General features: G+C 50.3%; 10 protein-coding genes across 10 annotated transcripts; 3 read left to right on the top strand and 7 right to left on the bottom strand.

Annotated features, from left to right (window-relative positions):
• Nucleotides 1–17: 17 nt before the first annotated feature.
• Nucleotides 18–1,496, bottom strand: MRS44_010889 (uncharacterized protein; the record flags this gene model as incomplete). Its single annotated transcript, XM_046279427.2, has 1 exon — nt 18–1,496. The coding sequence occupies one exon, from the start codon at nt 1,494–1,496 to the stop codon at nt 18–20; it is 1,479 nt and encodes a 492-aa protein (XP_046135470.2).
• Nucleotides 1,497–2,587: 1,091 nt separating this feature from the next.
• On the bottom strand, nt 2,588–4,305 carry MRS44_010888 (uncharacterized protein; the record flags this gene model as incomplete). Its single annotated transcript, XM_065619508.1, has 4 exons — nt 2,588–3,743; nt 3,793–3,968; nt 4,022–4,132; nt 4,201–4,305. 4 exons carry the CDS (start codon nt 4,303–4,305, stop codon nt 2,588–2,590), a joined length of 1,548 nt encoding a protein of 515 aa, XP_065475580.1.
• A 1,750-nt stretch (nt 4,306–6,055) lies between these two features.
• MRS44_010887 (uncharacterized protein) lies at nt 6,056–8,058 on the top strand (the record flags this gene model as incomplete). The annotated part of the gene is made up of 6 exons (XM_046272685.2): nt 6,056–6,205; nt 6,252–6,305; nt 6,362–6,480; nt 6,534–7,387; nt 7,436–7,897; nt 7,958–8,058. 6 exons carry the CDS (start codon nt 6,056–6,058, stop codon nt 8,056–8,058), a joined length of 1,740 nt encoding a protein of 579 aa, XP_046135472.2.
• Nucleotides 8,059–8,162: 104 nt separating this feature from the next.
• On the bottom strand, nt 8,163–9,639 carry MRS44_010886 (uncharacterized protein; the record flags this gene model as incomplete). Its single annotated transcript, XM_065619507.1, has 9 exons — nt 8,163–8,399; nt 8,458–8,812; nt 8,870–8,926; nt 8,983–9,140; nt 9,192–9,236; nt 9,285–9,291; nt 9,357–9,410; nt 9,469–9,506; nt 9,556–9,639. 9 exons carry the CDS (start codon nt 9,637–9,639, stop codon nt 8,163–8,165), a joined length of 1,035 nt encoding a protein of 344 aa, XP_065475579.1.
• A 2,167-nt stretch (nt 9,640–11,806) lies between these two features.
• MRS44_010885 (uncharacterized protein) lies at nt 11,807–13,316 on the bottom strand (the record flags this gene model as incomplete). Its single annotated transcript, XM_065619506.1, has 7 exons — nt 11,807–12,353; nt 12,404–12,507; nt 12,567–12,726; nt 12,775–12,797; nt 12,852–13,013; nt 13,074–13,099; nt 13,166–13,316. 7 exons carry the CDS (start codon nt 13,314–13,316, stop codon nt 11,807–11,809), a joined length of 1,173 nt encoding a protein of 390 aa, XP_065475578.1.
• Nucleotides 13,317–14,187: 871 nt separating this feature from the next.
• Nucleotides 14,188–16,026, top strand: MRS44_010884 (uncharacterized protein; the record flags this gene model as incomplete). Its single annotated transcript, XM_046283999.2, has 2 exons — nt 14,188–14,438; nt 14,577–16,026. 2 exons carry the CDS (start codon nt 14,188–14,190, stop codon nt 16,024–16,026), a joined length of 1,701 nt encoding a protein of 566 aa, XP_046135475.2.
• Nucleotides 16,027–17,193: 1,167 nt separating this feature from the next.
• Nucleotides 17,194–17,778, bottom strand: MRS44_010883 (uncharacterized protein; the record flags this gene model as incomplete). Its single annotated transcript, XM_046275832.2, has 1 exon — nt 17,194–17,778. The coding sequence occupies one exon, from the start codon at nt 17,776–17,778 to the stop codon at nt 17,194–17,196; it is 585 nt and encodes a 194-aa protein (XP_046135476.1).
• Nucleotides 17,779–19,609: 1,831 nt separating this feature from the next.
• Nucleotides 19,610–20,485, top strand: MRS44_010882 (uncharacterized protein; the record flags this gene model as incomplete). Its single annotated transcript, XM_046275833.2, has 4 exons — nt 19,610–19,615; nt 19,666–19,762; nt 19,810–19,934; nt 19,985–20,485. The coding sequence occupies 4 exons, from the start codon at nt 19,610–19,612 to the stop codon at nt 20,483–20,485; spliced, it is 729 nt and encodes a 242-aa protein (XP_046135477.1).
• Nucleotides 20,486–21,304: 819 nt separating this feature from the next.
• MRS44_010881 (uncharacterized protein) lies at nt 21,305–22,389 on the bottom strand (the record flags this gene model as incomplete). Its single annotated transcript, XM_046273723.2, has 2 exons — nt 21,305–22,276; nt 22,339–22,389. 2 exons carry the CDS (start codon nt 22,387–22,389, stop codon nt 21,305–21,307), a joined length of 1,023 nt encoding a protein of 340 aa, XP_046135478.2.
• An 877-nt stretch (nt 22,390–23,266) lies between these two features.
• Nucleotides 23,267–23,644, bottom strand: MRS44_010880 (uncharacterized protein; the record flags this gene model as incomplete). The annotated part of the gene is made up of 1 exon (XM_046273724.2): nt 23,267–23,644. One exon carries the CDS (start codon nt 23,642–23,644, stop codon nt 23,267–23,269), a length of 378 nt encoding a protein of 125 aa, XP_046135479.2.
• Between the last annotated feature and the right edge of the window lie 855 nt (nt 23,645–24,499).

The following is a 24,499-nucleotide window of genomic DNA, read 5'->3' as shown; positions in this document are numbered from 1 at the left end:
GAAGTATCGATCAACCCTCACCACCTCTTGAAAACAGCACGACGCCCCGGCAGATGTGCCAGGGTCTCGTTGGCCTTCCATCCTCCCCCAGGAACGATCACGATTGGGATGGGCTCAGGTTCAGCCTTTTCGTGACTCTCCTCCTGCTGCATTTTATGCTCCGGCACAGGAGCGGGCTCATGCTCAGGCATAGCTTCAGGTTCAGGTTCATGCTCGGGCATGGGTTGGGGTTCATGCTCAGGCATGGGCTCAGGCTCGTGCTCAGGCATAGGTTCGGGCTCATGTTCGGGCATAGCCTCAGGGACATGTTCAGGAGCAGGTTCAGCCTGACCAGGGTGCTCGACCACCGGTTCATGGACCGGCGCCTCCTCAGCCGGCATTTCATGTTCAGCGGCCGGGACTGTCACTGTGTGAATAGCCGTGACGTGCACCGTCTCCGCGGCTCCGTGCTCCGTGACGGTGTGAACCACGGTAACATGAACGGGCTTTTCAATCTCGACAGTATGAACCACTTCGACTGGCTTCTCCACTTCGACGGTATGAACAACCTGCACAGGCTTCTCCACGACCGAGGTGTGGATAACTGTCACTGGCACCTCGACAGGTTTCTCAACCTCGACGGTGTGGACAACTTGGACAGGCTTCTCGACCTCGACCACAGACGTGTGGATGACGGTCACTGGCTTTTCCACTTCAACCGGCTTCTCGACTTCGACTGTATGAACAACCTGAACGGGCTTCTCCACAACAGAGGTATGAATCACCGTGACGGGCTTTTCAACTGGCTTTTCAACCTCGACTGTGTGCACAACCTGAACAGGCTTCTCGACTTCCACCACGGATGTGTGGATCACAGTAACTGGCTTCTCGACCTCTTTGTGGACAATCGACGTCTCGACCACAGTGACGGGTTTTTCGACTTCTTTGTGAACGATTGAAGTTTCCGTAACCTTGACCTCCTTCTCTTTCTCAACCACAGAAGTGTGAATGACCGTGACAAGCTTCTCGACTTCGTGGTTCACCACTGACGTGTGGATGACAGTGACAGGCTTTTCCACTTCATTGTTGACAACAGAAGTGTGGATGATGGTGACCAACTTCTCAATGGGCTTCTCGACGACGACTTCTTCCACCTTGGTCTCAATCTGATGCTTGACCTCGGTTTCTGTCACGTGGATGGTCTCTGGGTGTAATGTGACGTGGACCGTCTCTGTCACGTGCTGGATCTCAGGAGGGAGTGTGACGTGAACAGTCACGATCTCGTGAACAGTGACCTGTATTGGCTCACAGCCAGCAGCTGGTTCATGGGCCGATGGGGCTGGCTCATGCTCTGGTTGCACTGGCTCATGGACTGGTTGAGCGGGTTCATGAACTGGCTGTGCGGGTTCATGAGCAGGAGCTTCGTGGCCTTCTGTCGTATTTGGCGTGAAGAATGAAGGAGAGGCGGTGGCAAGGCCAGCAAAGAGCACCAGGCTGCCGACTTTCGAGAAGATCATGTCTAGCTAGCGACGAGGTCGTCAATGGGAAGGATCGTAAAGGGAATGCGGTTGGATCGCGATGGAGATTAGGAAATAATGGGCGATACCAGATCGCAAGAGAAAAGAACGAAGGATTAAGAAAAAAAGATTATTGCTTGAGAAAGGAATGAGACACACAACTTGTTGAGAGAGGGATGAAGATCAGACTTGGAACTGGCGGGAAGTGCCAGGTTTTACTCTCCAAGTGACATGTGCCAGACGACACGAGGAGCGGCTGTTCCTGATACTAGAACAATGATGAGACGCCTCTTAGCTCGGTAAAGGCGATCCGTGCCATGTTTTTTCTTCGTCCTGATCCATCGCAGTGACTCTTGGCTCGGAACTAGCTGTGCCGCAGCGCACTGAGACAATGGTAGTGTTTGGCAGATCTAATTCTCAACTCGGTTGTGCCTCTTGGCTCTCGTAACCTGGCAGCCCCATTGTCTGATCCCGTAAAATGTAACCCTTTCGTCCGGTAGGGCGTCGCTATTAAGCTTCAATCAAGCTTAAGTCAATATGGGGCTTGTGAGTGGAAACTTGATGGGTTGTTTCAAGTCGGCTTGGCAGGGGTCGGCAAAAGGGCGACCCGACCGTTCTCACGACCTCTTAAGGCGGGATGGTCGTGAACCGGCCTCGGTCATGTTTCAGCCTCACAGTTTCTACCTGTTTCAGGTATCAACTCCTTTGTAAGCGGCCTCGAGTTACCAAGATGAAGATGCAGCCAAGAAATCTGACTTGGCGTCGTCTACGTACAAGAAGATCTCACGTCGCCGGCTTATCGCGTCAGTTGAAGTCCCCGAGCCAGGGATTGCAGTTGTGTCAGAAGTGCCGAGCAAGCCGGGAGGCAATGCAAGGCGCTTTTTGAAGCGATGTGGTATTTACCAAGGCATTCACAGGTAAGTTACATTGCACTGCCTACTTGCGTTTCAGTCGCATCTTGCTGATTCTGACCATCATGCACTTTCACAATACGAGGAAGAATGCTCGCCATTGATCCGATTGAACTGCGAGTCAAAGCAGTACTTATTTCAAGGTAACGTGGCGCATCACAAAATATCCACAACAGTTTCTCACTCATCCACAGGCTTGATGTCCAAGAGAAGACGTCGCCCCTTGGGTTGAACCGCCCATAGATCCTTCATGTGCATGTCATCTGGCTTCATCTCCTTACTCAATCTGAAGTCAAGACGCCTCACCAAGCGGGGAACCGCGAGGTAAAGTTCCGTCTTTGCGAGTGTCTGTCCCATGCAGTTTCTTGACCCTACACTGTAGGGTGTCAAGGCGGCGTTAGCATCATCGAGATTGATGCCTCGGCTCATCTCATGGCCCTCAAGCCAGCGCTCTGGGATGAATTCATCTGGCCTAGGGAAGAGTACTGGATCTCGGTGATGCACATAGTTCTGCATGCCGACGATAGCTCCAGGAGGAAGAGTGAGGTCGGTATTGGCAACCTCAAGTGGCTCGCCCAGAATGCGTGGCAGAGTTGACATGATGGCTGGATACACCCGATACGTCTCCTTGATAACTGCCGAAAGGTAAGGTAAGCCCATGAGCTCTGACAGGGAGTCTCCCGCTCCCTTGAGCTCTGCCCGTAGTGTCTCTTGAACTCGTCTTCCTTGAGGAAGCGCCAGAGCGTAGGTCAAGTAGATAAAGGTGTGTCCACTGACCCCGCTGCCTGCCAGAACGATGCCCATCGCTTCTTCCAGCGCTTCGCGGAAGTGATAACTTCGCCCGAGGTGTTTATTGTTTGCTTCAAGAAGAGGAGCCACGCCGAACTGCCTTTTGTCGCTAGAGTCTCGTTCTTGGTTCTGGAAGCCCTTCAACATACCAATAGTGAGCCTCTCCCACTCATAAAATGCACGATATGCATGTCCGAGAATACCAGGTATCTTGGTCTTAAACCTGAATGTCGGAAGCCAAGGGAAGAGGATGTTGGCAAAGAACGTAGGAGGGCTTGACTCGAGCGCTTCAAGCATGTGGATCGTCTGGCTTGGATCATCGGGAATGTCGGCATCTACAAGAAGCTTGCATATAATTTCGAGGCCCCATGCTCCAAATAGGTCGTAGGCATTGGCGGTATTTGTTGGAGAGTCCGAGGCAGACTTGAGGAGCCGATCGATGAGAACATCCGTCCTCTGCAAAATGCTGGTAGCGTGCGAAGCAATTTCTTGCTGAGAATAGGACTTTGCTTGAAGTTTTCGGCGTGAGGAATGGTCTGCAGCGTTGCTTGAACTAGTTAGCAGAGGTGATGAACCAATGTGAACGGCGTACACACGTAACGGAAAAGACATTCCCGTGCCCAAGGAAAGAAAAGGGCGCGTAGAACTTGGGATCCTTCAGAGCTTGCTTGTTTGTGTATATTCGTCGATACATTCGCCAGTCGGATAGCGAGACCTCGTTGGGCCCAACACGCACGATAGGGCCATATCTCTCGTGCAGGCGTCGCAAGACCTGAAAGATATTGGCTGTTAGTATGTAAAGAGTACTTTGTACTGATAACTCACATAGACTCGGTCGCATTTAAAGGTGGATGGAACGAAATACAGGTTGGTTATTCTTGCTAGAAAGGGACCGGGGACGCGGCGAAGAGGATGGAGCAAGAGTCGGTAGGCGCACTTGAGAAATAGTTAGTCGAGCCTATGGCTTCAAAGCATCTAGGCGCAGAATTCTAATTGTATTTTACTTTAAGCGCCGTCATTAACAGTAAGACGAAGATGATCAGTGTAAAAACGGTGTATAGGGTTGCCTCCTGGCCGAGTTGGGTGACGATCTTGACGACGGACGGCATGGCGTCGGGACGAAGGGGCATTGAAGAGACGTTGCTTTCAGTATCAAATTGCTACTCAATCTCAAGAACGAGACTTTCTAGGGTCGTAGAGCAATAAATAGGATACCTGCCTCGTTCTTTTGTGGCAATCATCCTACTCGTTGTCTCAACGTTGCAGCCAATGCCACCACTTTCGGGTACCACACTGGTCACTCAGAATGAGATCGTCTATTTCAAACACGTCCTTTTCCTATCCAGAATATCAAAACTTAGCCAACTCTCTCTTGTGTTCCCTTGTGTTCAATTGCTGAATGATTTGGCGTACTAAATCCACTCTGGCTTAATAGTCGTCATTCATCGCCCACTCAACCTCCATAGCTTAGGAAACGGCCTGAAGGCTGGAAGAATCTAATATCCAGTGAGCAGGACCATCAAGATGACCCATCTTAAGAGCTGGACAGAATGCAAGGATGGCCACATTGAGTTAGTGCTCCAAGCTCCAACCCCGCGTTTCGGTTCATGGCCTCCGGTCGGTCGGGCCCAGATCCGGAGATTGTGGAGCCGGCCCTGCGTTGTTGCCCTTTGCTCTAACCGAGATGAGGTGATTTGAGCCATCTATATCTAAATCTTGGAGTCTGATGGATCTGGAGACGTCATTCTCATCGTCGCTACCTTGCTAAGTTGATGTGACCACCCTGCTGGACGAAGCAGGACCTGACCGGACTCTGTCTGTGGTGGAGGTGAAGTCTGACTGCAATCCTTCGAGCCTTGCATGACTTCGTGCCAAAAAAATAAAATAAAAAAAATAAAAGAAAAGAAAAGGAAAGAAAAGGAAAAACAGCTGGCTCCTGCAAAAGAGACCCGTGGAATTCGACACGTATTGACAAGATGCAGCTTGGCGAGAAGTCGATGTTGGTGCCAAGTATTACCAATGTGGTAATGTGGTCTCCGCAGCTCTAGGTTGGCTCAGCTCCCTCACTCAAGTTAGTGGAGGAGGGCCCCTAACAAGGATTCGGAGCCTAGCAAGCGAGCCAGTTCAGTTAGTTTGAGTAAAATTGGCAAAGACAAAGGCAGGTCTGGGGTTTTATCATGTCCTGACTGATCTGAGGAGGCTCTCGACTTCCCAATGTGAAGTGCATCAGCAGTCTCAGGCCTAGACCCAGCCACGATTAGCTAGTGGGAGTTTTGGTATTGCTCCTTTCTTGAATAAGAATAGCCAACTGTACTTTTTATGGGTAGTTCGTTGGCTAAAACGCGGGGCCAAGCTCCCTTTCAACTGTGGTCCCGAAAGGGCTGTAGCGACCAACGTCGAGAACAAATGAAGGGACTCGCCCACTCGGGTCAAAAACTGGCATTTTCACTTGGCTGTTGACTCTTCTGGGTCTTTCATGTCTGTTCAAATGCCGCTGTAGGACATGTCATCCGCCCCCATTCCATCTCATCTGATGACTGGACGGTTGGGATTTGACACTTTACAAGGGACCCTGTGATGGCTGGCTCGGCAGAGCTTGATAGAGCGAGCCAATTGTCTAATGGGAAGCCTTGTAAGGCATCCCCCGCGTTGGCTTATCTGATACCCCACCGGCAGTTCAGGCGAGGTTCCAAGCCCTCGGCTCCCTGGCTGTCTGGCTATATGAAGCCTTGCCAATCCCCATCCCTGAGATGAGATCTGCAAGCTTCTTTTCATCAACACGGCCAGCATCCAGCTATTAAGGAGGTGTCATCATTCCAAATTTTTCTTGTGCATCAGTAATAGTCCCTTGTTTACAACATGGCTCCTGACGGAATAAACCCCGAAAAGAGCCCTGTGACGAGCGAGAAGCCCGACAGCGAGGGACAGGCCATGCATCTCGACAACGCCCCATCAGAAGATGGAGACAACTATGAGGGACTCACAGCAACATGTGTCATCGTCTATCTTGTAAGTAAGCCCAATCACGGCAGCTTGTAGAGTACTGACACAACAGGCCATTCTCGCGGTTGGTTTTGCCGAGATGATGGTCATTGTTTCTTCAGGCAACGTGCGATACCCAGAACGAACACTTCTATAGATGTTTACTAAAATTCAGTGACATAGCTCGCACGAAGCATGGTTGCCGATATTGGCGGTAGCGACAAAACCCAGTGGATATCACAGTCTGTTCCTATTGTCAACCTTGCTCTGGGTGCTCCAGTTGCCCAGGCTGCTGATTATTGGTACGGTACTTCTTCTCTTGGCTCTTTACAACAAGCTGACTTTCTAAAAACAGGGGTCGGAAATGGTTTCTCGTCATCTCTTGCGCCTTTGCCGTCGTTGGCAGTATCATCGTCTCTCGAGCCACCAACATCGACATGGCATTGGCCGGCAACGCTCTCGCCAGCATCTCCACGTCCGCTCAGCCTCTTCTCTTCGCTGTCGCCTCCGAGATCCTGCCTCGACGATATCGTCCCGCTGCTCAAGGCGGTGTCACTGGCATCTTTGCCGTTGCTGCCATCGTCGCTCTCATGATGGGTAGCGCCGTGACAAAGGACAATCCCTCCGGGTGGCGTATCGTATGGTACTTCAATACTGGCCTGTTTCTCTTCACGGCCCTCGTCGTCATGTTTCTGTATAATCCGCCTCCACGACCAGAGCAGGTCAACTTTACACTGAGGGAGAAGCTCAGGAAACTCGATTGGGTCGGCATCATCCTGCTTCCTGTCGCCGTTACTGTCCTTTGCATTGGACTCACCTGGTCTGAGAATCCCTTCCCGTGGAGCAACGCTCACGTCGTCGCTCCTTTCGTCATTGGCATCGTTCTTGTCATTATTCTTGCTCTGTACGAAGCCTTTGTGAAGAAGGATGGTCTCTTCCACCATGAACTCTTCAACCACGACCGAAATGCTTCTATCGCATTGTTCTTGATTTTTGTTGAGGGGATGGCGTTTTTCGTGGCCAACTCATATGTGCCACTGGAGATGTCGGTTTTGTTCGAGACAAACCCGGTCTTAGTCTGCCTCAACTTCTCCATCGTCTTTATCGGAGCTGTTGTTGGTAGCGTCATTGCTTCTATCTATTGCTCATGGAGTAGGCAGCTGAGATGGCCCTTGGTTGTGTCCTACATTGGATTTGTCATCTTCTACGGTAAGAGATCTCTCTGGTACCAGATATCTACATACTAAGGGCATATAGCAACGATGATGTCTGTCGGATTTGGCGATGGAAAGAATATCTGGGGCTTCAACATCTTCCTCGGTCTCGGTTTCGGCGGCTGCTTGACATGCATCGTCGTCGCAGCGCAGTTCAGTGCTCCGCCTGAGCTCCTTTCCATCAGCAGCGGTGCCCTTATCACTGCCCGATCCGCTGGTGCATCAATCTGCTTTGCGATCTGCAACGCCATCTTCAACTCGCAGATCACAAAGAACCTTCCCAAGGATATTGCCAAAGCCGTCCTTCCTCTCGGCCTCCCCACCGAGTCTCTCGGGCCGTTCATTCAAGCCTTGAACGACCATAACGATAGCGCCTTTGCTAGGATCGAGGGCGTCACTCCGCAAATCATTCAAGCCGGTGCCCATGGCCTGCAACAGGCCTACCTCACGTCGCTCCGTCCTCTTCATGGCTTTGGCCTTGCACTGTCTGCAATTGCTGTCATCGGTAAGCACGAAACAATGCTATGTTCTTAGCACAACTTGACAAGACTAACACAATGAATAGCTTCTTTCTTCATCATTGATCCTAAGCGTGACTTTAATATGAATGTTGATGCACCACTCGATGCGCCCAAGGAGCTCCACAAGAAGCAAGTCAATGCTTGAGCACTGTTATGGATATGGGTCGCCTTGAAGATGGTATCTAGATAGCAGATACATCGCAACTGAACCATACTGCTTTTGCTAGACGTGAAAGACTATTTACAACTCTACTGCTCAGGCTTCCTGCCCCAAACAAAGTGCACCGGGAGGTAGAGGTGAGTAGATGGGTCTTGAAGCTCCTTCTTGACCTTGGCCATAAACACTCGAATCTCATCGATGTTCCAGCCGAGGACCTGGCTGAAGAGCTGGGGTGTGTATGAGTCGACAACTTGCAATTCTTGAATCGATTGATATCTTCCGATTTCCTTGAGCTTGGGGTCCTTGGGCCACGCGCCAATAGGCAGCTAGGTAGGTTAGCAAAGCAATTTGGGTCAATGCATTTCCTGGGGAGTTGATATGTACCTTGCGCACTTCGTGCTTGACGTCCACAAATCCAGCCTCAATCACCTTGTCCTTCCAGCTAGGCGCGCTGTTCAATGGCTTGCCAAACTTTACGCTGGCGTCCCTCAGGGTCTGCATCCACTGCTGTGCATTGGTGGCCTTCTCGAGGGTGCCGTCGTCAGAGACAAAGCGAGCCTCGACGCCCTGGAACTCGATGTATCCGTTGGGTACTAGAGACTTGAAGACCCTTTGGAAGAGGAGGAGGTCGTCAGATATGCATCCTTCCAGCTCTCGGCCGTGGATGAAGTCGAATTGCTTCTTGTAAACCCAGTCATCTTCAAAGTCGTCAACTTCGAAGACACAATTTGGGGGTGTCCTAGCCAAGGTGTTAGTAGGATATAGACCGGTAGGTATTTATGGGTACAGCACGTACCATTGGGGCTGGATGGGGCTGAGATCGGTTCCGATCACTTCTGCTGATTGGTGCTCACTGAGTTGCACCGGTTAGCTGGATGTCCCTTGACTAATCCAATATACAGAGCTTACTCTGCGGCGTCCATGGCCCAGATGCCTGTGCCGGTTCCCAAATCGAGAATGCGCTGAAGGCTCTTGCCAACGGGAGCAAGGTAGAGCTTCCCGTCAAGGAGGAGACTGTAAATGTGGTGAACCAGGTCCATTCGGTCCTGTTCCTCTTCGTCGTTTGGCTATCATGAAATGTCAGAATTGACTCTTTAGGCAATTATTCAAGCAATTACCAAGATATAAGTGCCTTCACGGAACGCATGATAGCGGCGTCCATTCTATGGCATAGTCAATATCCCGCAGACAGTTCTTGTCATTTACCATACCTCGTATCTAAGTAACACGATTCTAAGTCAGAAATCTGATTGTTCATGGGGGGATACTGATAGAATACTCACCTGTAGTTGTAAATGCTCGATTTCAGGGAGGAGAGATAGCTGGAGCTTCCCTCTCTATTGGGAGCGGTAAGTCAAAAAAAAAGTTGAGAAAAATGAAGCTCATGAAACTCACGAGCCATCAATAACAGAGTCGGCCTCTTCTAGAGTATCCTGATAGTGGGTTAGGGGCCTTCTCGAGGTGTCATCCATATCAACTCACATCTACTTCCAAATGGGCCTCGTGCTGCAGCTCCGCCGCGACGGCTGGAGCGACAGCCGGCTCTTCAGTTTGTTGACTAGCCATAATTCACGTAATTCGCGTCGTCTGAGGCGATTTCCAGGGTGCGGGAATAAGAACAGTATTTATCGTCCAGATGACCAGAATGTTTTTATACGTTGCATCTTTTTCCCCGCTCTACGCGTCACGCGTTTAATGGGCTCAACTCCCTGCACGTCTTTTACCAAGACCAGTTGGAATGCGAGCCGGTTGTCCGTGTGACCCAGTCCAAGCTCTGCAAGCCAACTGTTTTGGCAAAGGGTTCCACCGAAAGCTCCGCAAAGAATGGAACCTCTCCCTTGCTCTTTGCAAGCTGTCAACCTGACATTGCGAGCTCGGGTGTAACCATGTGTGTTACGCGGCATCTCACTTCCATGCCGCAACCGGGAATAATCTGACACATTCCGAGCCAATAGCTGAAAGAATGGCATGTTTTCCCCCTTGAACTGGTGTTCCGTTTGCGAGATAGACTACGAGTCAAGGTCTCACCGCTGTGGGGGTGAAGCGGGGGCCATGGAAATCCTTGACGTCGTCAGCTCCAGCGACCAACCACAAGGAATCTATGTCTTGGCTAGATATAAAAGACTGGTTTTAGACTTGGAAAATTTTTCAGACAAGGTTTCCAAATTCGGAGAAGGGATTATTGAGCTTGTTAGCCCTGGTGACGGCTCTTTGCCTAAGGGAAATGGGTCGTCAAGGTTTCTCGAGTCATGGTTCAAACGCGTCAAATCTAAGAGAGTTAATGCTGTATGAGCATAAGTATCCGAGACCAAAAGTGACCAGAACTGTGACTTGTGCTATAATAGTGGCCTGTAAAGCCAACTAGATATTCTCGTACAGGCTGTTTTGGAATGTGATGTATAGTTAGCCATTAGATGTTGACATGGCGACTTTTTACCTTCTATTGGCTACATGCGTTCACTCGTCGTCAAACCTGAGCCATCAGGATCGCCGCTCGTATTGGTCAGCTAATCAATAGAGTTTCCCGCAACTGGTATTGATTTGCCTCGAGACGTGTCTGAATCCAAGAGGCTATAGTGGAAAATCAAAGACGTATTGGGCAGTCTTCGAGTAGATCGTCACTTGTCATAACAGTTTTACAGTCCAGAGTGCTGGAGGTCCATCCTTATCTCAAACTCCACACTTTCTACCGCGATAAGCACATTCCCAGATGGAGGCGTCAGTCTTAGCAATTACGGCCCGCTCGGTGGCGTTGACTTAATCTCAGCCTCGTAACTGTCAACACAATACTCCACCTCGATCAAATTCCTCCTCCACGTAGTTTTATTCTACATAATAATAACCAGATTAACCAGGGGAGGTGTATCTCACTTGTATTGCAGAACGTGCTGTGAGCTGAACGGTTTCCTTCCCCAAGATATTGCATGCTCATTTCAACAATACCGCCAGTAAACCAGATTGGTCTACCAGCGACAATACTCATCGCGTAGCAGCGCTTGCAATATACGTAGTCATTAGTATAGAACCCTACTAATCCATTCAGTATCATACGATTATGCATATCCGTAAGAGATAATAACTATGTTCGGCAAAGCAGAAAAGAAGACGAATGTTGAGCGACAATGTTCGCCGAACTACCCTATGCACAGACGGAACCTTTGGAATGTGGGACATGGCTGGACATCCACCCAATAGGCGAATGAAGAAACGCCCGACTCATGATTCAGCCTCCAGCACGGCACGGCACATTCAACGGGTGTGGCGTATTTATCCGCCATGGAGAAAATAATTACCGTTATCACCCATGGAATACGCATATAACACTGGCCCATGATCTTAGAGTTCAATAGTCTCCTAACTCTTGTTTTCCCTCCCGAGTCTCTTAATCCAAGCTACGCATAGCTCCCGGTCAGCCACAACTGCAGAGACAGGGAGTTGAGACAATAGCCGAGGCCTCGACTCGCGGGAGTCGGGACCCTCTTGGTTCCGCCTTCGCGACGGTCTCTCGAAGCGGCAATTGTTCCATGGGTTCCCCACCTGACCACGGACACCTCCTACATGCGGCGTAGTACTGAAACCCACCATGTACGGACCGAGAGCTTGGACAACGGGACGCGGTGGAATCGATCGGTTCCTTCGGCAAAGCGGAACCAGCGGAGAAAGGAAAGGAAAAGGAGGAGAATTTTGATGCACAGACGAGATTGACAAAAGCAATGAAGAATAATTTGTGTGGCTACCGCATCATGTTGCGCTGTGAAGCGCTGAACACGGCATCAGCAGAATTCCCATCATCAGATGCCTCATGCTTGCTACTCGTGACGTGAATATCAGTTTTACGCATAATGCCCGGCACATCCTCTGCCGAGCCCAAAACACCATCAGAACTGTCTCCATCTCTCTGGTCGACACCACTCCCCAGGGCCTGGATACCACTTCGACGCGACAGATTCTTGCGCCAGTTCGATTGCAGAGCGTACCCCGAATCTCCTCCCTTGGACCTGCTCCGGCTTCGACTTCCCACTCTGGATTGCTCATTGAAGTACCTTACTAGCGGAGCGAGGGTGGGGACCGAGGCCACGATGATGCCGAGGTTGTTTTCCACCGTCGACCACATGATGAGGGGCCCCGAGTCGATGAGGTTTGACAGAGATTTGATGGTTTGTATACGGACGATCTGGATGACGGAAATGAATGTGCCCATGGCGAAAAGGCCGAGGAGGACCGTCTTCTTTCGATTCGGAATTTGTAGCTTCATGAGCGTCGGGAAGGGAACGAGCATGCTAAGATATTGTAAGCACGGGGCCTCAAGGCAGAGGTCGAGACATCTTACACTACCACGTCAAAGACCATGGTGATGGAGGCCATGGCGGTATACATGGGTACTCCGTCGATACAAGATCCTCCGGTGACGCTGGCATCCCACTGCTTGCGGACCTAAATGCGCATCGTCTTTAGCAAGGTGAACGGACTTGCCAGCAACGAAATGCACTCACGGGCGTGCACAGATTGACCTGGGCCATCAAGAAGGAAAAATGAAACAGGGTGCAGGCGACTGCGACAACCACAGTTGCCTTGTACCAAAAGCCTGCAGCCATGAAGCGCAGGTAGCTCAAGAGAAGACTGAGCTTGAATCCAAGAATACTCGAAATGTAGCTATCGCGGGATGAGCATTTCGATCGACGACGAGGTGTGGCATCTTACAAAGGTGCACCGATGAATTGTAACTGCGAGTGGTGAGTATCCGTTCCGTAACACCGTGATGGAGGCAAGCGACTTACCAAAAGGAAGTTGTAGTAGTTTTCTTGAGGCATGTCTTTAAGATTCTTGAGTCCGAGACCGTACTTCGTTTCTGTTCTCTTTAGCCATGCTGCTCTTGGCAAACCTTCAAAGGCTGGCATCTTACGGATGATCGTCACAACTGCGAACCCGCAGCTGGCAAACTGATCGACAAAGAGCCTCAGTCAGCAGGGATTCAAACGACCCAAGATCACGGTTCTTACCCATGTTGCAATAATGATCCAGTCATCTGGTTCCCCGAAGGATCAGCGTCAGCCCAGGGTTTCCCACGTGTAAGACGGGATATGCTGCATACCTGCTCCGAAAGCTTTTACCATGAAGCCTCTGACGTAAACGCGCATAATAACCACAAGAAGTGCAACGGCCGTAAACACGATGGCCAAGGATGAAATCTGGGGGCCAGAGGTGGGAGCATCCTCCGGTGCATTGTATGTCCACCCAGCCATGGCTGCCGTGTGAAAGAAAGAGGCACTCGACGAAAGGAATGAAGGAAATGAAAAAGTATGAAAAAAAAAAAGGGTTACGACGAGGGAAATAAACGAGCGCAGAAAGGCGTCGTCGTGTTGCTGTCACTCAACCAAAGGGGTGCATCAATGGTGCGGCTCTGGGCGAGAAGCCACAAAGTAACGCAATTCAGGGCAGCTGCCGCAAGAGTTCCATCCAGACTGCAGAGTGTGCTCGGTGAATGAAACCATTCTAGAACTGTTCGCCACTACTCGGCATTTGATAAGCCACGCGAGTCCATCACAAAGCAAACGTCATATGGTTCGAGGCATGGTCCCCTCCTCGTGGCCCCCAAGAAAGATCCAATCTCCGGTAGTTGCTGCATGCGAAAAGGGAGACCCGACAGACCGGGTAGGAATCCCTATTCCAGATGTCAAAAGAGGCCAATGACGATGGGTCCCAAGGTTCTTGGCCAGGGGTCTTTTCTAGTCTCGGGTCGGTGACAGGCCCGAATATCGTTAGCCAAGAAACTGGACCCCGTCGTGTTAGTGACATCTCTAACTTCCGCGTCAACACAATAGAGCGACGCTAACACATGGAATTTCCTAATGCGCTCTCTTGCAGACGGAGATACAGGTGAGCCTAGACTACGGCTCCCTGTTCGAACTGACGATAATACCCGTCAGTCAAGAATGACCCGGTCGACCCGTTCATGCAGATTGAAATTAATATCGCAGGAGGCATCACTTCAAAAAGGGCCTATTTCTTTTGGCCTTCCTCCTTTGCTTTCTGCCCACTCCCTAGTCTTGTCCCGTCCCTGCTCTTATCCCCCCTCCCTTGTTACAGCCTCTGCAAGGTCTTGAGACACTAAAGATGCGCGTCGAAACTCTCTTGATCGGGTCTCTCGCGGCCACGGCCCTCGGAGCAGCTGTGGGAAGCTCTAGCTGCAAGTGCTTCCCCGGCGACAAGTGCTGGCCCTCTGACAATGAGTGGAAGAGCCTCAACTCTTCTGTGAATGGCCGGCTCATCAAGACTGTGCCCCTGGGATCGCCCTGCCACGATCCCACTTACGATGGAGAGGAGTGTCAGTACCTGCAGAGCCAGTGGCAGTCACCTGGAATCCAGTAAGTGATATCTTGCATGTTCTGATGCACGCTACCTGCAGCACCTGCATGTGTGGGTGTGTAGCCACTTGTGGCACCACCATGCAAATCCCCTACCTGATCCGTCCTGATGGTGCATCGATCTAATACGGTTTCCAGCATGGACTCCTCCTCTTCCATCATGGCCCCATGGTTCGCCAACCAATCATGCGACCCTTTTCAGCCTCAGTCCCGTCCTTGCACTCTTGGCAACTACGTTCGTTACGCTGTCGATGTCCGAACCCCAAGTGACATCGTCAACACCATCAACTTTGCTCGTAACAACAACATCCGCCTCGTTATCCGCAACACTGGACATGACTACAATGGCCGCTCGACCGGTGCTGGTGCCCTTTCTATCTGGACTCACCATCTGAAGGACATCACGTTCAAGGATTACAATGCCAATGGCTACAAGGGCAAGGCTGTCACCATCGGTGCTGGCGTCCAGGGCTTTGACATCCTCTCTGCTGGCCACAAAGCCGGATACGTTGTCGTCGGAGGCGAGTGCCCTACAGTTGGCCTTGCTGGTGGATATACTCAGGGCGGTGGCCACTCTGCTCTCAGCTCGAGCTTCGGCCTCTCGGCCCAGAACACGCTTGAATACCAAGTCGTCACTGCTGACTCTGGACTTATCACCGCTTCACGAGAGAAGAACTCGGATCTCTTCTGGGCTCTGAACGGTGGCGGTGGTGGCAACTGGGGCGTCGTCGTCTCCATGACCGTCAAGGCCTTCCCCGATACCAAGATCGGTGGAGGAACCCTGGGCTTCTTCACCACCAACAACGATCAGGCGACCTTTTACGAGGGCATCGAGGCTTTCCACTCCAAGCTTCCAGCTATGGTCGATGCTGGCTCTATGGTTGTCTACTACTTCACCAACACCTTCTTCCAGATCGCCCCCTTGACAGCATACAACAAGACCAAGGAGGAGGTTCAGGCCATCATGCAGCCATTTGTGCTGGCACTGAACGATCTTGGAATCAACTACACCGTGGGTTACGACCAAGTCGACTCTTACTATGACCACTACGACAAGTACTTTGGCCCCCTGCCTGTCGGCAACATTCAAGTTGGTATTGCCCAGTACGGTGGCCGCCTCATTCCCCGCGACACCATTGTGAACAACAACACTGCCCTTATGGAGACTGCCAAGAGCATCGTTGAGCAGGGTGTCACTTGGATTGGCGTTGGTACCAACGTTGCCCCCTTCAGCAACCCCAACACTCAGGCCGTCCTCCCTGCTTGGAAGAACACTCTGGTGCATGCCACTCTGACCACCCCCTGGAGCTTTACTGCTCCTTGGTCTGACATGCTCAGCCTGCAGAACCTAATGACGGAGAAGATCATGCCCGAGATCGAAGCCGTGACACCAGGCAGTGGTGCTTACATGAACGAGGCCGACTTCCGTCAGCCCCGGTTCCAACAAGAGTTCTTTGGAAGCAACTATGCCAAGTTGCTCTCTATCAAGAAGAAGTGGGACAAGAACGGATTCTTCTACGCTTTGAATGCGGTTGGAAGTGAGCAGTGGTCTATTGCTTCTGATGGAAAGATGTGCAAGGCCAATTAAACTGGTCGTCAGATGCTCCTTGTACAAAGACTGCGGGGGATGTCGGCCGCAGCACTCTTAACGTTGGAATCCATAGATTATTAACTAATGTGTCTCTCGCAATCGAGCTCGATGTCGATTGACTTTAGAATAGCATGACTCATGTCTCGCCCAATCTGAGCTTTAATTCATTCAGCCAGTGTTCATGTGGTAGCAGGCCCTAAATGCGCCAAAGTGATGATGAGAGCCCCAATTCAGAAGATCCGCCACCTTTTCTTTGCTCTTATTTGAAACTGAACATGATCTTATCGTCGCGTTTTTCAGCCTTGTAAAATAACATGTTGTCTATCCGTTAGTATGGTTGTAGGTGTAACTATTGCCGTCAGCCAAGCATAGTACTGGCCGCAAGCAGTGAGAGGGCTGTGGAAGGAGAGTTAGTCGCACATTGAGGCCTCTATGTTATATTTTAGCTCAATAATCTAGAATTAGTAGTTTCCACTTCACAGGCTCTGTAACACATTGGGTCTTCACCCTCCCATGCGTTCTTATTATCGCTGTCAACTGAGGTTATCAAGAAAAGACCCTAAGACCTGGGTTATGGCTGTCAAGTCCTAATTCAACAAATAACCATGCATTGTTGTCACATTTGACGGAATAAGGGGCACCTTGCCCCGCTTGGTCAGCGGGTGAATGCAGCGGATATTTGTGACACGTCTTGGCTTCACGAGCCTCCTTACCATGTGGTTACCCTGCTGTTGTGCCGTCTAACCGGTTCCCCAGACTCTGAAACCAATAAAAGAGTTTGCTATAGATATACTAATAGCTTTCCGGTAAAGACGGGAACGGGCACGTAACCACTGCGTGTAGCCTGCAGCAGCGGCACGTTTCCGCCCACCAGGTTCCCGCTCCCTGAATCCCTCAATCCTACGCTGGCATGGTTGGTAAACTTCCTAGCTCCTCCGGGGAGTGACCAGTGGGGTCTTTGCGTGTTTGAATGCAGCCACGATGCAGACAGTAGGAACTAAAAATCCTTCTGAGGCTGTGACACCCTTCTCAGTGGATCTCGAGCCCTGGTCTCCATTCATGAAGGATGGTACAGCATTGCCGCTGTGCAGTGTAAATGATGGACGGGAGAGTTGACTTATTTGAAATTGCATTAATATCTTTGTTATGACCCTCGTATCCACGTCATGATTTGATTGCCGTAACATGCTTCACACATGCTTCGTTGACCATCGACTGTCCAATCTGCCTCTGTAACCATTTGGCAATCCACATGCAAGAAGGCAAAATCAACCGGTTGGCCTCGACTGTCACAATCCCTTGCAGTTCCCAGCCATCGTCCCCATCTTGGCTAGAGGGAGTTGCTGTGCTGGGAGTGCTTGGCGAGCCACTGGAGCTCTCCTCCCGTTGACGTGGTCGTACAGACCATTCAGTCCAGCTGACAACACCAACGCCCGCCTTGCAGCGGCACACAATGCCGTCGGGGACGCGCTGAAAAAGGATGAGCCAGCTCTGGTTCTTTTGAATGCCTGGGGCAAGCCAGACGACCTCGTGGGCTTGAAAGAGACGCAGGGATGGATCAAACTCGCAGAGATCCAACCAAGGATCGGTTGCAAACTGAGCAGGATCAATATCGACAGGGTCATATGAGACTACGCCTGGGTTATGCTGCAAGACAGGCTCATATGTCTGGATATAATCCAGCACAACATGAGGGGGTACATCGCTGGGAAAGGGTATAGTAACGAAAGTCTTGTCCTGCGAGCGCATTGCATTGCATTGCTCGCTTTGGGTACAGTAGGTCTACTCCCTCTTGTCAGTCAGCGTCCTGTCAGCCATTGGCCGGTAAGCATGACGTATGCCAACCAATCCGTTACTCACTGATCCTAGACGTGGCGCTTCTCCAAGGTGGTATCTCGACGCGCGATTTTTCCGCCGTACATCACGTCCAGCGTGTTCCGTCCACACTCGGCGATGGTGGCAGTCTTGGCGGTTCAAGTAGCTGTCACCAGCTCAAGTATGTCGAACTTGAGCGTCAAGAGGGGCTTGCAAGGCGTCGACAGTGGGCATGTATGTGCAGCACCATGCGGCGGATGCAGAGCGCAAGTGACGGGGTCGGCTTAATAATCCCTTAGAAGGGTGGATCTTGTGAAAAGCTTGGGGCGATAAGGCTCGCTTAGATAAGCTATCCCATCTCGCTAATGAGATTACTCTCGTATCTTGGGGAGCGCTAAATTAGCAAGACGGCCTGGAACGCAACGTGAAAGAAGCTAGTTGCATGCCTAAGGAAAGATCGGCGTTGTTGGTGTCTTACAAAAGTTGTTGCCTAGCCTTGGCATTGAGTTGCCAGAGTTTCTGCGACTCCGAGGATAAATATTTTGAGGCTTTTCATGTATGGTGCCGGAGAACTTCCTCTTTATGGGATAACTACGGCGTAAAGCGCGGCACATAAATGATAGTATTTAAGGCGTGATTACAGACTGATTGGTTGTCCTCAGCGCACAATCAACTCCGTATTACCTAAAGCAAGGGCTCCATTGGATCCTTGTCTTTACAACATGCCGATCCCATATATACACAACTGCGAGCGGACAACACATTGAGCCTATGAGAGGCACTTATCGGGTCAATAGAGTATATCTTTTCACTAAGAGTCCATAGAGCATTAGACGTGGTCAATCATATACAACTTGGGTGTCTTTAGTTTTGTCGTTGTTCTACCTTAGACAATAAAGGACTGCCCTACGGAGAGACATTCAGAACTTAGCAACCAAGTTCATGCTTATTGCACCATAGGCGAGGTAATATGAGGAGAAGAAGATAAATTACAAGTAAATCCAGAACAATACGCTTCGCAATATTTCAGCCTTCAAGCTCATAAACCAAATCCATCTCGAACAAGCTCGTGTTAAACATGTTGCTGCCCTTCTTCAGATCAGAAATCCTTAAAGCAGCTGAGCTTATTGTCAAGTCGCTGAGGAAGAGTTCAAGGCATGTTGTTCATCAAAGTCACCCTTCGAGTAGCCCCCTCCAGAATTCCAAAACCTCCTTCTGCGGCTGAAATCGCAACGGATTCCGTTGCTGACAGTTGTTCGGGACGGTGCTAGTAAAAGAAGTTAGCTTAGCTGATATACGATGCACCACGCCGTGACAATCGATTGTTCTGCGTGTATGTTCGAGTTGCTGGGGACTCATTCTGCAGCGGTTTGATCAAATATGAACACGTACCTGCAATGTGTTCTTTGTTATAGTTGAAGCCCGGCCCTTGATGGGTTAACTGAGCTAGAAGATCGAACTGTCAAACCAACAGCAAGTGAGGATTGGGAGTCATGGGCCGTCGTCGTTATGTTGCCTCAGTCTAGGTGCGGAATAATACCGCCCTATGACTCTTGATATGCGGGTCTATAGCATAGCCACACTTGATTCCAAAGTGCAGTTGCCCTATGACTCATGGAATGTGCGTTAAGAGCATCGCCTCATTCAAGTTTCAAATAACACCATTCATCATGGTCCCCATATATTTGTTACAAGTCGCATATAAATTAAACGGGGAGAACCACGAAATGCGTTACATGATGAGGCATCTCGATACTTCTCAGCTATGGCTGTAAGTTTATTCATCGTGGTGTTGTACGATGTGGTGTTGACCGATTGTAGACGACTTATCCTCAACTCGTATTGTTCGGCGACTCTTTGTTGCAAGGGTCCATAGATATTCAAGACGGCTTTTCCTTCCAAGCCGCACTTCAAACCCGTATGTCTACCTTTAACCTTTTTGTACTTGACTAATTAATGCCACAGGTTTGATACGACGTCTTGATGTTGTGAATCGCGGGTTCGCGGGTTGGACTTCCAAGAACGCCCTCGAATATCTTCCCAAGATATTTCCAGCGCTCAACGATCAGTCACCAAAACTGGATTATCTTGTAAGCCAGACGAAAACTATAAGCCAGATACCTTGGACTAATGGAGATAGATTGTCTTGTTTGGTGCTAATGATGCCATTGTCCCTCATCCTGCCTCAACGAGGCATGTGTCGGTCGATGATTATAAGCTCAACTTGATCCGTCTTATCAACCATGCCCACATTAGATCTCATAGACCGAAAATTCTTCTGGTCACACCAACCCCGGTGGATGAAGACAAGCTTAATAGCCTAGGCCATGAACCTCGAACTTTGGCTCACACGAGGTTATATGCTGAGGCAGTGCGGGAAGTCGCTAAAGAAAATTCGGATATAATTCTTATTGACCTATGGCAAGCTGTGGTGGAAAAGGCGACACATACGCCAACCCAGGACATCAAGTCAAATCTGGCAGCAGGATTACCCGCTGCCAACTTTGACGGCCTTTTTACTGATGGGTTGCACTTGAGCGTAGTGGCGTATAAGCTTTTATACGACCTCGTTACTCCTTATCTTCCAGAAGGAAACCCCTCCCAGTATGTCTATCCGGACTGGAAGGACCTTGTTAATTAGTGTTTTTTATTCCTCTAGTCTCTGCTGTTGTCAGCAAGACCCCTTAGCAAGACCAATCCTAGATGGTCAACGATTTCAAGCATACCTCTACTATGGATAAAGCTACATATTCCGAGCGTGATTTAGCAGTGGCCAGTGAGTGCGGATATTAAGCGCTGAAACTCGATGGGTCAACTCATATCGAGGCGCATGCCCAACCCTATGTAGCTGGATGTCTCGGATGGACAAGGTGTGTTCTCGTTTATTGCAAAGCTTGGAAAGACTCTCCCCTGCTTAAGATCCATATTCTTAGGTACTAAAGGTCTCTAGTTGCCAATAGTAAATATGATACGCCGCTATAGTAGGGCAAGTTGTGTTCCCATAAATCGAATTTGTTAAAACTAGTCAAATAAAACGATCTAGTCCTCAACTCTAATCACCACTTTGCTGTTTGGCAGCCTGTGCCTGTCACAGCTTTGCTTCAGTCTCACCGCAAGCGAAGCGCATATGGGCATCGGTAAACCTGGCACGGCAGATTGGGCCGCATTCTGAGTTGTGAGTTGGGCAATTAAGCGCGGCTGTGGTTGCACTCGGCACCCTATAGTTCAACGCTGAGCTGCTAAGTACCCCGTTACCCAGGTACATAGAAGTTGCGGTTCTACATAGCAAGCAGTGCAGAGTTGTGTTCGTAAGTAGAGGGCTAAAGGAGAAGAAGCTCGCGTGCTATGTAGGTAGAAAGAAACTAGAGAGTCACGACTTTTGTCTAATCTAAGAAATATACTTCTATGTGTTAAGTAGGTAGGTAGGGAGCATAAGTCTTGAAACGCACACCTCTATCCTTTATGCGCCAACATTCCTCACTTTCTGCAGCTGAAAGTCTCTAATGCTAAGTCTATCCTGGGACCCAAGAGTCAAATCAGCACTTTGATCACCCAAAGGAATTGTCACCTCCTCTATCCGAGAGTAGTCACCTGGACCACTGCTGCCATTTGGAATGAAGAAGCGACGGTCGAAGCGAGATAAAGCGTATGAGTAGACCACAACGATCTCGATAGCAAAGTTGACGATATAGAAGCAGGCTTTGTGGTGGAACCACGCCGGATCGGTGATGGGACATATCACATAACTGGTGCCAGCTCGGAAACCTGCACCGAAAGCCAAGAGCGTCGATGTCCCAATGAGAAGGTAGACCTTGGTTTCCATTCTTCCTCGGCCGAAGCGTTCGACTTTCTCCGGGCTAGAAAACAAGACGCTGACGATGGTGATGGGTGACGGCAAGAAAGCCATTACTGCGATATAGGTAGCAGAAAAGAGTTGGATATTGCGAATCGTCTTCCTCACACCAACATCAAGGGTATAGAACGAATACACGACAGCGGTGATGGTCATTATGAGCGTCGCGATAAGGCTGAAGAGTAGAAATCGCGATACCAATGTTGCAAGTTTTCCCCAACCCAGCCGCGGGTGGTAGGCTCGGAGGATGCGTTGGGTGAAGAAGAGGTTGATAACAAAGATCATGACAACACCTGCGCTGTTGAAGACCTGAGAAGCGATGACGGTGTTAACTTGATGTGCCTTGGAGCCGACGACGATGCGTAGTGAACAGGCAACGATACGGGCAATAGAGAAGCCGCATAGGACAGCTGAGAAGAGGAACTTGTGGCCGCGTCGACGATTCCGTATGTAGATGGTCATGTTGAAGATGGCGCTGGCGAGGAAGAAGGCAATAAAGACGCCGCAAATCGGATCGTCGACGGAGGGAGTTGGACGGCCGCCGAGGGTTGCAGCTGTTGTAACTAGATAAGGCGGTCCCTGAATGACGAATATTAGCGTGAGATCTTCTGCGAAACAAGACTTGGCTGTGAGGAGCCTACATCTATTTGCGCCTGTGGCCCGTTGGTCTGGATTTGACCATGCGAAGACATGGTGTGGGATATTGAGCGAGGTATGCAGCGAAGACGGTGGCAGGCGCGTAGCTGTGACGGCTGGCCAATTTTGTGTCTTCTCTTTCGTTGTCAAAGAGGGTAGAGAGACCCCAGGTGCAAAGGACACAACTCTATCGCTGCAAGTGTTTGGTGACCCCAGGACCAGAAGCTTAAGAGCTTTAAGAGTTCTATTGGGATCCAGTCAAGTGAAGCCCCTTATTACTCAAACTCCGCAAGTGGCGGGGCCTAGCCAAGACCCGCGGAGGGTCGGGTTCATCATCAGTGCGTCCCCCGGGGTAATCGGGAGTTCTAAACGCGAAGCGCGAGAATCATCATGTTAATTTTTAGTGCCATATGGATCGAAGGCCCGAGCAGGAAGCCGGTATATAATAATATCGTGTCGTGCGACGTCCTCTACGAGCTCAGCAATCTGTACTGCACGGAACGCAACGAAAACAGTAGGGAATCCGGTAGAGGACGAAGGGCTGACGAGGACACGGCCATAGCACCAAATGTAGGCGAGGCAGGAGATAATGAGTCTATTTCAGATTATGGAGAGTTCATATGTTCCAGCGACACTTGTGAGGACAGTGCAGGGTTAGGCCAAAATGTGTTCTTTGTTATAGTTGAAGCCCGGCCCTCGGTGGGATAACTGAGCCAGAAGGCCGCAGGGTTAGGACAAGATGTCTCCGGACGATGGCTGCATGGGCAATGGAGAGGAGCAACCCTTAGGCGAGTAGAGGTGCTGATTTTGGAGTACACTAAAAATGAAGGCATGGAATATATTTGCATGCTCTGATACGATGTGAGGCCGCGGTCGTTCATCGACGCCCAGGCAACTGGTTCAAACGAGCCAGGTTAACTTCATGCTACTCTACTAATCGCAAGCCGCCAGCGCAAGGTCATTAATCTTGGACAGGCGCTCAAGGTGATGAAGCCTCTCGATGAAGTCAGCACTGAGGAAGCACACAGTGAGATCACGGTCTGGATCTACCATCCACATGGTAGAACCTCCACCAACACCATAGAAGGCTCGAGGAGAGGGTGTGTATCCAGCACCAGTCAGATAATGGCCCTCGCCTCGAACGTAGCCTCCAAGCAAAGAGTATAGGGCTGGAGAGTCAGGCTTGCTCCTGGCCTCCTTCTCAGGGACAAATGCACCGTTTGGCAGTGAACCCGTATGGTTCTTGCAAGCGTAATCGAATAACGCCTTCGACATGAGTCGGTAATCCCCATTGGTGCCCCTTTGTCTCATTGTCTCGACAAACCGGAACAAATCGTGAATGGTGCAGAAGGCGAATGCGGCAGGCACCTCGTTTTCATTGGTACATCCTTTGGTGAGCATATGCTGGGTTGAAGGTGTGGAAACGTTGGTCTGTTTAGCGGTATGGCATACTGGGACTCGGTTTTAGTGATCCTCAGCCAGACCAAAGTATGAATGTTCCATGCCCAGCGGATCAAACAGTTCTTCCTTGGCAATAGTGCAGAAGTTGCGTTCCTTTGGATCTGTGGCCACAAGGATCTTTCCCAAGACGGCGTAGCTACCAAACGGATTGTAGACACATTGACTACCCGGGACGTACTCAATCGGGATGCTAGCAACAGAGGTGTAATACCGATCCAGATTGCCTAGGTTTGCCACAGAGATTCCCGGGGGTCATTTTGTATGCAAGGTGTTGAGATTTCTGACTGAGGGTTGGGGAGCTTTTTGCATCCGTGTGAAGCGATGAATCTGCATAGTTAAGCCGAGCCAGCCTTTTTAACTCGTAAATGGCGGTCTGCGGTTTGAGTTTCTATGACATCTGCTTGAGAGGGCGTAAGGCCGAAGGGTCGGGCCATTGTCACCTTCGGGACCGGAGCATCGCGCTTCTCGGGGCCGGGTTGTCGGAGGGTCGGATGGTCGGGGAGGTGATCTCAACCGGGAAAAGTGGACAATGAACGGAAATTATGCTACTCCATCTTCTGGAAGCCTAGTGGTTCCATGTTTAATGAAATTGCCCCTAGAGCCACCCTACGAGTATAGAAAGCTTTTGGCAGGATGATACCCGAGTGAGCAATCACGAGGAGTAATGCCCTCGGTGTTCTACTCGATAGCAGCACCACATCTGGC

This window comes from Fusarium solani (assembly GCF_023522795.1).
Source record: "Fusarium solani strain SB1 chromosome Unknown bctg00000007, whole genome shotgun sequence".
NCBI lineage: Eukaryota > Fungi > Ascomycota > Sordariomycetes > Hypocreales > Nectriaceae > Fusarium > Fusarium solani.
Note: the sequence above shows the minus strand (reverse complement) of the source record. Positions and strands in the feature narration are given on the sequence as shown.